The sequence below is a fragment of the Scylla paramamosain genome, chromosome 31, assembly GCF_035594125.1.
Source record: "Scylla paramamosain isolate STU-SP2022 chromosome 31, ASM3559412v1, whole genome shotgun sequence".
In the NCBI taxonomy this organism is placed as follows: Eukaryota; Metazoa; Arthropoda; class Malacostraca; order Decapoda; family Portunidae; genus Scylla; species Scylla paramamosain.
The window spans coordinates 15,704,000-15,713,999 of record NC_087181.1 but is presented as its reverse complement, the minus strand read 5'-3'; the positions used below and the strand labels follow the sequence as shown (position 1 = coordinate 15,713,999).

General features: G+C 42.4%; 1 protein-coding gene across 2 annotated transcripts in view; it reads left to right on the top strand.

Moving 5' to 3' along the window:
* The window catches only part of LOC135088715 (neuroligin-2-like), a 6,259-nt gene extending 4,622 nt beyond the window's left edge, over positions 1 to 1,637 (top strand). For both annotated transcript variants that reach the window (XM_063983683.1, XM_063983684.1), the window contains exon 2: positions 619 to 1,637. In XM_063983683.1, coding sequence (XP_063839753.1) covers positions 1,083 to 1,571 — 489 coding nt within the window. In that variant the 5' untranslated portion in view covers positions 619 to 1,082 and the 3' untranslated portion in view covers positions 1,572 to 1,637. The remainder of the gene's footprint in view (positions 1 to 618) is intronic.
* The last annotated feature ends 8,363 nt before the right edge of the window (positions 1,638 to 10,000 follow it).

The window sequence follows — 10,000 nt, the reverse complement described above, 5'->3', positions numbered from 1 at the left end:
GTGAGTCTTTGGGGCAGCGATTGATTGGCGGAGATAGAGGGGCTTAGTGTGTGTGTGTGTGTGTGTGTGTGTGTGTGTGTGTGTGTGTGTGTGTGTGTGTGTGTGTGTAAGACAGTACGTAGCGCTAAAGATGGAATGAGGTAAGAAGATATAATAAGAAAAAATAATAATTAAGATATACATTACATTATAATTAAAGAAAACTTGAGAAAAGGGAGGAGGAGGAGGAGGAGGAGGAGGAGGAGGAGGAGGAGGAGGAGAAGGACGTTGTTGCCTTAGATGAGTCAGCTACACACACACACACACACACACACACACACACACACACACACACACACACACACACACACACACACTCTCTCTCTCTCTCTCTCTCTCTCTCTCTCTCTCTCTCTCTCTCTCTCTCTCTCTCTCTCTCTCTCTCTCTCTCTCTCTCTCTCTCTCTCTCTCTCTCTCTCTCTCTCTCTCTCTCTCTCACAGTCTCTCTCTCACAGTCTCTCTCTCTCTCTCTCTCTCTCTCTCTCTCTCTCTCTCTCTCTCTCTCTCTCTCTCTCTCTCTCTCTCTCTCTCTCTCTCTCTCTCTCTTACCTAACCTCACATTCTCACAAATTTAAACAGAAAACGGAGAATGGAATCGTAGCACGAAATAAAAAGAGAAACGAAAGAAAGAAAAGGAAAGAAAAAATAAATAAATAAAAAAAATTGAAGCGTGAAGCACTGAAGCCAAAAGTAATATGCAGCACACAGCAATGCAGCGTCACCAGATCGAGGGGACTCTGGGAAGCTGAGTGAATCCCGCCCTGGTTGGGAAGACCTGGGAGGGAGGCGCTGGAATGAAACACTGAGGGGATATAGTCGTTTAATTCCTGTGTCATATGTGGTGATGCAGTGAAGCAGTACAGTGAAGGAACGGAAAACCAACTTGTAACTACCTGGTCGTGTGTATCTCGCTGCGTGTACCTGGCGACGTAGTGTACCTGGCTGTATACCTGTCCGTGCGTACCTGGGGTTTGATGAGGCGTCACTCTGGGCATTGAGGCAGCATCCATCACTACCAGCCTGCCTGTCGAGTCACCCCCGCCATGCCCCCGCCCGGTGGTCTGCATTGGGCGGCGTCGTGGAGGCTGTGGGCGGTGGTGATGCTGGGCGTGGGGCTGGCGACGGGCGAGATCAGGATGATGCGGGAGTCCATGGTAGTCAACACAAACTCAGGTCCAGTGCGAGGCGTCCACGTGAAGCCCAACAACCGGTATCTGAAACCCGTTGTCTTGTTCCTCGGGGTGCCTTACGCCGCGCCGCCAGTCGGGGCTCTTAGATTCATGCCCCCGAAGAGTGCCCTGAAGTGGTCTGAGGAGAGGAACGCGGCGAGCCTCCCTCCAGTGTGCCCGCAGAAGCTCCCCGACGTGACCAACAAGGCAGAGGCGCTGAAGAGGATGTCAGAGGGACGCTACAATTACCTGCAGCGCCTCATTCCGTTGCTCCTGAACCAAAGCGAGGACTGTCTCTACCTCAACATTTACACGCCGGTCAGAGGTGAGGCTGCGGGAGCTGGGGCGGGCTGGGAGGGTTAGTGGGGCGCCAAAACAGTAGTGAGAGTAGTTGAAAGGATGACTGACACTAGTAAGAGTTAGGGAATATAAGTTATGGAGGATTTAATGTTAAAATTACCACAAAATCTCACGATATTAAAAGATAAGAAAGAAAATGTACATGCAGTAAATTAAACCACATTTGATTATGAAAACACAGTGAGGAAAAAAGTCAAAGTAACCTACGAGTATAATTACCATAGAGAGAGAGAGAGAGAGAGAGAGAGAGAGAGAGAGAGAGAGAGAGAGAGAGAGAGAGAGAGAGAGAGAAACATTAAAATCCACCACAAAAAAATCACCATGATAAGAAATAAGAAAAAAAAAATTAACATACACTAAACAAAACCTTACCTTAATCAACACATAATAATAATAATGACAACAATAACAAGCACTAATAACCCATTCAAATCTTCCATTACTCATTCCAGGAGAGAGAGAAGCTGTTGGTGTTATTGTTGCTATTGTTATTGTTGTTGTTGTTATTGTTGTTGTTGTTCCCTTCCCTTCCCAGTCCTCGCATTTTCCCCCTTCATCTGTGTTTAAGCGAGGTAATTATCACTGCCATCGCGTATAATTGAACACACGGAGGTTCATTAGCATGCATTTAATCACGGCCTGTTTTTGAATAAGCTGCCGGAGAAATTACTTATATTTTCCTTCCGCCAATGAATAATGATTGTTGGTAGTAAATGGGAGAACGCGAGCTGGGGTGACGATTAATGCAGAGGAAATGAAAGAAAAGAAATAGTTGATAAGTAGATAAGTAGGAGGGATAAGGAAGATAGTAATGATAAGTAACCCCATGAGTGATAATTACTGATAATGACTGAGAGAACACATGGATGGAGAGACAATTAGTGTAGAGTAAATGTAATAATTAAATAAATAGATAAATAGTAGGAAGAAAAAGATAGTAATGATAAATGAAAAATAATTGATAATGAATGACGACACATGAATAAGAAAACAGAAAATAAGTAAATAGATAAACAGAAAGAAAAAGAAGATAACGTTAAACAACCACCACGAAAACTATTATAAGAAAACGAAACCTTATCTTAATCTTGATCTTGTGTGTTAGCAAGAACTGGGGCACGTGTGATTTACTTAAGAGTTACCACAGAGAGAGAGAGAGAGAGAGAGAGAGAGAGAGAGAGAGAGAGAGAGAGAGAGAGAGAGAGAGAGAGAGAGATTGACGTATTCTATCCATCTCATCAATAAATCTAGAGAGAAAAAAATATATAAAGTAGATAAATATAAACTTTAAGAGTATAGGACCCCAGCTTCCCCTTTTCCCTACCCCCTTAAGCCCCTTCCCCCTCTACCACCCCTCCTCACCCCTAGACCCCTTTAGACTCCCCTTGAGCCAAGAATTTTAAAGGGCCTTCTTAACCCTTACCCTCCCCTTCCCTCCTCTTCCCTTCCTCTACCCTCCCGTGCCTTCCTCTCTCCCTCCCTTCTCTCTATTGGCTCTTCCTTCCTTCCCTTCCTTTACAAAACTTTCCTCTCACCTTGTCCTTTCTTTCCATCTCTTTCCTCTTCTCTTTCTTTCCCTCTTTATCTGAGGCTTCTCTTGTTCCTTCTTTTCCTCTTTCCTTTTCTCTTCTTTCGTTGCCTTCATCTTCTGGTATTTTCTTATTTCTTTTTTTTTTCGTTTCTTCTTATTCTTGTTCTTATTCTTCAGGTCTTTTCTTTTTCTTGTTTTTCTTCTTTTCTTCTGATTTTTTGCTTTTGTTTTGGTTCTTATAATTATTCTTATTCTGCTACTACTACTACTACTACTACTACTACTACTACTACTACTACTACTACTACTACTACTACTACTACTAACATTTAATAATATTTTTTCATTTCGTATTTTAACAAACTTTTTCTTTCTTTACTTTCCTTCACATTTTACTTTGATTCCTCCTCCTCCTCCTCCTCCTCTCCTCCTCCTCCTCCTCCTCCTCCTCCTCCTCCTCCTCCTCCTCCTCCTCCTCCTCCTCCTCCTCCTTTTTCCTCCTCCTCATCTCCTCTTAACACCCTCTCATCTCCACACTATTACTCTCCTTGTCATCTTTTCGTACCCTTCCTCCCTTCCTCCTCTGCCTCCTCTCCCTCCTTCATTCCCCTCTGCCTCCTCACACCCTCTCCCTTCCCCTCTCTCTCTCTCTCTCTTTCTCTCGCTCTCTCTTTCTGCCTTCTCTCATTCATCTCCTCAACACTTGTCCTTTCCATCTCTCTCTCTCTCTCTCTCTCTCTCTCTCTCTCTCTCTCTCTCTCTCTCCTCTCTCTCTCTCTCTCTCTCTCTCTCTCTCTCTCTCTCTCTCTCTCTCTCTTCCAATATGTGGCGGTTTTGGTAACTTTTGTTTGTTTTTTTATTCGTATTTGTAATAGTTTTGTCTCTGAGATTTTCTTTTTTTCTTTCCCTCTGTGTGTATGTTTTAGTTGTTTTTTTTCTAATTTTCTGTGTTTTCTTTTTCTTTTTCTCTCTTCTTTTTCTTGTTTATTTATTTTTTTTGCTTTTGTTATTGAGTTTTCAGCCTTGGTTTTCTTGTTGTTCTTGTTCTTCTTTCTTTCTTTCCTTCTTTTTTTCTTTTCTTGTTCGTGTTCTTCTTGTTCTTGTTCTTCTTCCTCTTGCTCTTAGTTTTTTTTTCTTTGCCCTGTTTCTTTTTCTCTTCTTCTTTCTCACTTCCTTTATCTTCACGTACTCTGTTTTCACAACGGCGTGCATTTTCAACATTTTTTTCTATTTTTTTTTTTATTTTCATGCAATACTTCTCTCTTCTAATTCTCATGCTTCCTTTTTCCTCTTCTCCTCCTCCTCCTACTCCTCCTCCTCCTTCTCTCTTTCGTTCTCAATCTCCTTTTTTTCTGTTTATTTTTATGTTAAAGTACGTAATATTTCTTGTTGTCTCTTTATCTTCCTTTCTTCTTCGTCTTTTTTTTTTCATCTGTCTTTTTTTTCCCTTTCTCTCTCCCTTTTTTAGTTTCTTTTTCATCTTTTTCTTTAGCTGCTCTTTAGTTTTTCTTTGTTTCTCTGTCTTTACTTCCGTTGCTTTATTTTCCTTTTCTCTCTTTTGTTTGTCTTTAGATTCCTTTAGTTTCTTTTAATTTCTCTAGCTTCTTTAGTTTCATCTTTCTGTGTTTTTTCATCTGTCCATCTTTTTTAATCGCTTTTTCTTCTATTCCCTTTCGTCTCCTTCTTTTCCCCCTCCACCTGTCTCTTATTCTCTCTCTTTTCCTTCTATTCCCTTTCGTCTCTTTTCTTTTCCCCTCCGTCTGTCTCTCTCTCTCTCTCTCTCTCTCTCTCTCTCTCTCTCTCTCTCTCTCTCTCTCTCTCTCTCTCTCTCTCTCTCTCTCTCTCTCTCTCTCTCTCTCCTCTCTCTCTCTCTCTCTCTCTCTCTCTCCTCTCTCTAACCCGTTCGTCTCCCCGTCTGTTAATCTGCCTGTCTGTTTTTTTTTTTTTTTCTCTCTGTTTTTTTCCTCCAGTTTTTTTGTACCGTCTGTTTCCCTTTGAACCAAGACCAGACGTTGGGTGGCTTGTGGGTCCTTTTCCTCCCTCCATTCCCTCCCTCTTCCCTCCCTCAATGCCTTGGTATTTCCGGTACTAACCCTTCAGTTTCTCCCCTCCTTTCCTCCTCCTCCTCCTCCTCCTCCTCCTCCTCCTCCTCCTCCTCCTCCTCCTCCTCTGTCTTCCTTTCTTCTTGTCATTTCTTTCTTCCTCCGTTATTGCTCTCTTTTATTCCCTTAATCCGCCTTATTCTTTCATCTGTGTGTGTGTGTGTGTGTGTGTGTGTGTGTGTGTGTGTGTGTGTGTGTGTGTGTGTGTGTGTGTGTGTGTGTGTGTGTGTGTGTGTGTGTGTGTGTGTGTTCGTTCATCTCTCTCTCTCTCTCTCTCTCTCTCTCTCTCTCCTCTCTCTCTCTCTCTCTCTCTCTCTCTCTCTCTCCTCTCTCTCTCTCTCTCTCTCTCTCTCTCTCTCTCTCTCTCTCTTTTGCTTTGTACTCCTTTTCTTTTTATTACGTTATCATATTTCATCTCATTTTTTCTTTTGCATTGTCTGAATTTTGCCCAGAGAGTAATCTTCCTCCTCCTCCTTCTCCTTTCTTCCTTCCTCCTCTTTCTTATTACAATGTCAGTTCCCTGCTCCACCATATCCTTCTCTTCCTCCATTTATTATTTTTCTTATTTTTTTCTCCCTCCCCTTTCCTTCTCTTCCTTCCTTGCCCTCCCTTCCCCTCCCCCACTTCCCCTCAGACAGAGTTCATATGTTTCGCAGCTGACTCTCTCTCTCTCTCTCTCTCTCTCTCTCTCTCTCTCTCTCTCTCTCTCTCTCTCTCTCTCTCTCTCTCTCTCTCTCTCTTTCTCTTGTTTTCTCTTCGCTTTTCTGGGTTTCTCTTATTTTTTCTGTGTGTTTTGTCTGTCTGTCTGTCTGTGTGTGTCAGAATATCTATGTGTGTGAGTGTGTGTCGGTGTGTGGGTGGGTGTGTCTTTCTGTCTGTCTGTCTGTCTGTCTGTCTCCCCTCCTTCCCTCCCTCCCTCCCTCCAGAATTCAGTCACTCACTCTCTCTCGCTCGGTTCAACATTAACTTACTTTACTTAACTTCGCGTCGGGACTCGGCAAATGTTTCAATCACGGCGCGCAATGTTTGGGGAATATTTGATGAGAATATTATGCAGATGAGGCAGCGTTTATAAATCAGTACAGTCTCTCTGCCCACTCTCCCACGCTCCCTCCCACTCTCCCACGCTCTCTGCCACTCTCCCACGCTCTCTACCACTCTCTCCACCCGTTATGGATTTCCTTTGACAGCTGATATATATATTTTTGGGATCTTCTGAAGGACAAAGTTTGAAAAAGATTGTATGATTTTAAAAACAGTGATGCATTTCTTTATTTTCGATCTCATGCAGGGTTGGGTAAGGTTAGGTTCTAGGTTCGGTTAGGTTAGGTTAGATTAAAGTTAGGTTAGGTTTCGCATGGTGGTTTAAGGTGGCAGAGGGAGGAGAGGTAGTAGTGGTGGTGGTAGTGGTGGTAGTAGTAGTAATAGTAGTAGTAGTAGTAGTAGGGTGCTGTAGATTGCAGTGTCTTATCTAATGAAGTTGAAAGATAGAACAGATGAAAATTTCTCCCCACCAACCATTTCTTCTCCATTCTCTGTGTTGTCTATCTGTATATCTGTCTGTCTGTGTGGGATAAGAAAAAAGAGAGAGAAATACGAAAAATCCAACTCTCTCTCTCTCTCTCTCTCTCTCTCTCTCTCTCTCTCTCTCTCTCTCTCTCTCTCTCTCTCTCTCTCTCTCTCTCTCTCTCTCTCTCTCTCTCTCTCTCTCTCTCTCTCTCTCTCTAGCTCGCTACTTGCTCTCCCTTTGTATTCCTTTGTGTTCCTCTGCGTTGGAAGTGTGAAGAGGGGGACGAGAGAAGAAGGAAAAAGATGAAAGGAAGGGAAAGAAGACGCTTGTTACCAATCCATCATGATTCCCACGCTGATTAATGGCTTTTCCCTCACCTGCCCCCGCATGGGAACACCTGGCGGGATGGGGAGAAGGGGGGGAAAGGAAGGGAAGGTGAAGAAGGACAGAAAAGGATTGATAACTGGATTGAATGGAAGAGGAAGAAGAAAAGGGAAGAGAAGAGGGATTATGACTAAACGAATGTAGAATAAAGGAAGGAAAAGGGAAATGAAGGGAAGGAAGAGATGGGAAGGATTGATAACTGAATAGAAAGGGAAGAAGGGAAAAGGACTTGATGAGTGGATGGAAGGGAAAGAAAGGAAGGGAAGTTAAGGAGAGGGAATAAGGAATAACAAGCGAATAGAAGGAAAAAGAGAAAATTAACACGAATAAAGGAACAGGAAGGAATAGAAACGAAGAAAAACTGAAAAAAAAACTATGATAGGAGAGGAAGGATGAAAGAGGGGAAGTGATTTAAGAGGCGAAGGGGAGGAAAGAAGGGAGGAAGGAAGGAAGGAAGGAAGGAAGGAGGGAAAAAGAAGAAACGAAGGCAAGATTCTGATTTAGTGTTGGCTTGTTATTTTATGTGTCGCGTCACGTTTTCTTTGTTTTAGATGTGTTTATGTTTTCCTTTTTATTTATTTTCTTGTTTTTTTTTTTTTTAGTCCTCCCCTCTCTCCTTTCCTTGGTGGTGGTGGTGGTGGTGGTGGTGGTGGCGGCAACTGCAGTAATAATATTCAAATTGGTGATGGTGGTAGTAGTAGTGGTAGTAGTAGTAGTAGTAGTAGTAGTAGTAGTAGTAGTAGTAGTAGTTGTTGTTGTTGTTGTTGTTGTTGTTGTTGTTGTTGTTGTTGTTGTTGTTGTTGTTGTTGTTGAATGGTTTTTGTTGGGTGTAGAGTTGTTGTTGTTGTTGTTGTTGTAGGTTTTGTTGTTGTAGGTTTTGTTGTTGTTGTTGTTGTTGTTGTTGTCGCTGCTCTCGTATCACCGCCGCTGTTTGTTGTTTTGTTGTTCTTTTTGTTGTTGTTGTTGGTGGTGATGGTGGTGGTGGTGGTGGCGTTATTGTGGTGCCAGTGGTATGTTAATGGCTTATCACATTACACACACACACACACACACACACACACACACACACACACACACACACACACACACACACACACACACACACACACACACACACACACACACAGCAACACCGTACCCAGGACACTGTACTTAAAAAAAAAAAACAAAAAAAAAACACCGAAGCTTTTGTAATCTCCTGCCGGTGTTGCATAGAAGTACCCGCCGCGTGATTGGCAATAATGAAAACAAAAGTGATAATAAGGAACAAGCCATTGTGTTTGAATCTTAGCCTTCCTTGCCTTCTTTTTCACCTTCCTATCAACGTTACTTCGCTTCTCACTCCCCTGCATTATTATTTCTACTGCCCCTATTCTCTCGTTTCATTATAGTTAGTGTTCTGTGCTGGAGTATTGCATCTTGTGTTTCATAATGGAGAGGTTAGGGTATTGTAGATTTTTCTTGGCCAGTTCTTTGTCTGTACGGTCTTCAACACTTTAATTTCTACTTTCTATATTATTCCCTCGTTGTTGAAATAGTCTCATATTACATCAGTCTGATTTTGCATCATTAACATTGGTTCAGTCTACCATTGAATCAGTCTACCATTAAATCAGTCTAATATTGAATCAGTCTACTATTTAATCAGTCTACCATTGAATCAGTCTACCATTGAATCAGTCTACCATTGAATCAGTCTACCATCGAATCAGTCTATCATTGAATCAGTCTACCATTGAATCAGTCTACCATTGAATCAGTCTAACATTGAATCAGTCTACCATTGAATCAGTCTAGCATTGGAACAGTCTCACACTTGCCAGTCTCACTTCGGACCAGCCACACACTACACCACACTAAGACCGTGCCGTGGATCGCGTCAGGCCTCGCACCTCTCCCTCCCACCATTGCTTATTGACAAACGTGAATAAATCAAAGCATTTCAGCGACCAATTCCTTCCTGACCACAGCGGCGGCTCCTCTCATTCCCCTCACTCGTCATGTCCACTTTTGAAACGCCCGCCTTGCATCAGAACACAGCGAGCGGTGAGTAATGAGGGAATATTAATGTGTCAGGCTTATGTGCAGTGCCAGCCTCCACTCCCTGGCTTTGAGTGAGGTGGAGTGCGTGGAGTGCGGTGGAGTGTGGTGGAGTGTCGCTAGCTGCCCGGCCCCGCCACACTCAATCCCCGGGTGTTGGTGTTATGTGGATGTGTGGGGATTATTAAAAGGTGTTGATTGTTATTGTGAATTTACGTAGAATGGGCTTGTTTTAGTGTGGTTATGTGGAAATTTGGGTTGGTTTTTAGTTTGGTGTGATGTGGAAGAATGTTGTGGAAATATATAAGCTCAGAAACTATTGGAGATTTTTTTTAAGGATGTTTGTATGGCTTGTGTTTTTAGAAAGTTGTGGAAATGTAGAAACGTAGTAGCTAATTAATTTTTGTTTTTGTTTTTTAATATGCCAAGACTTTAAAGAAATTTGTTGAAATGTAGAATTCTGAAAACTAGAATGAATTTACCAAGAATGTTAACGTGTCGCGGACTTAGAGAAAGGTTTCGGAAATGTGTGCATGTGGAAACTAGAACATTTTATCTTTACTATGACAGAAATTTGCATTTGTATTGATTTATCACACGACTAAGAGACTGAACAAGACTTGTGAAAATATAAATAAATAACAAGCAAACCTGTGATCAGAATTGTCGACTGTATTAAGAGCCTGGTCAGTAATTACTAAAAGCTAAATACGAAACACAGTAATAACCATCCTCTGTTACATTACAGCGCCACAACACCGATACCACATCACACCAACCAGAACCACGAAGCATCACTGCCTCGACCATCAATACGACCATGAATCAAACCGAACTAGGAACCTTAATCCTTTTACTCCTAATC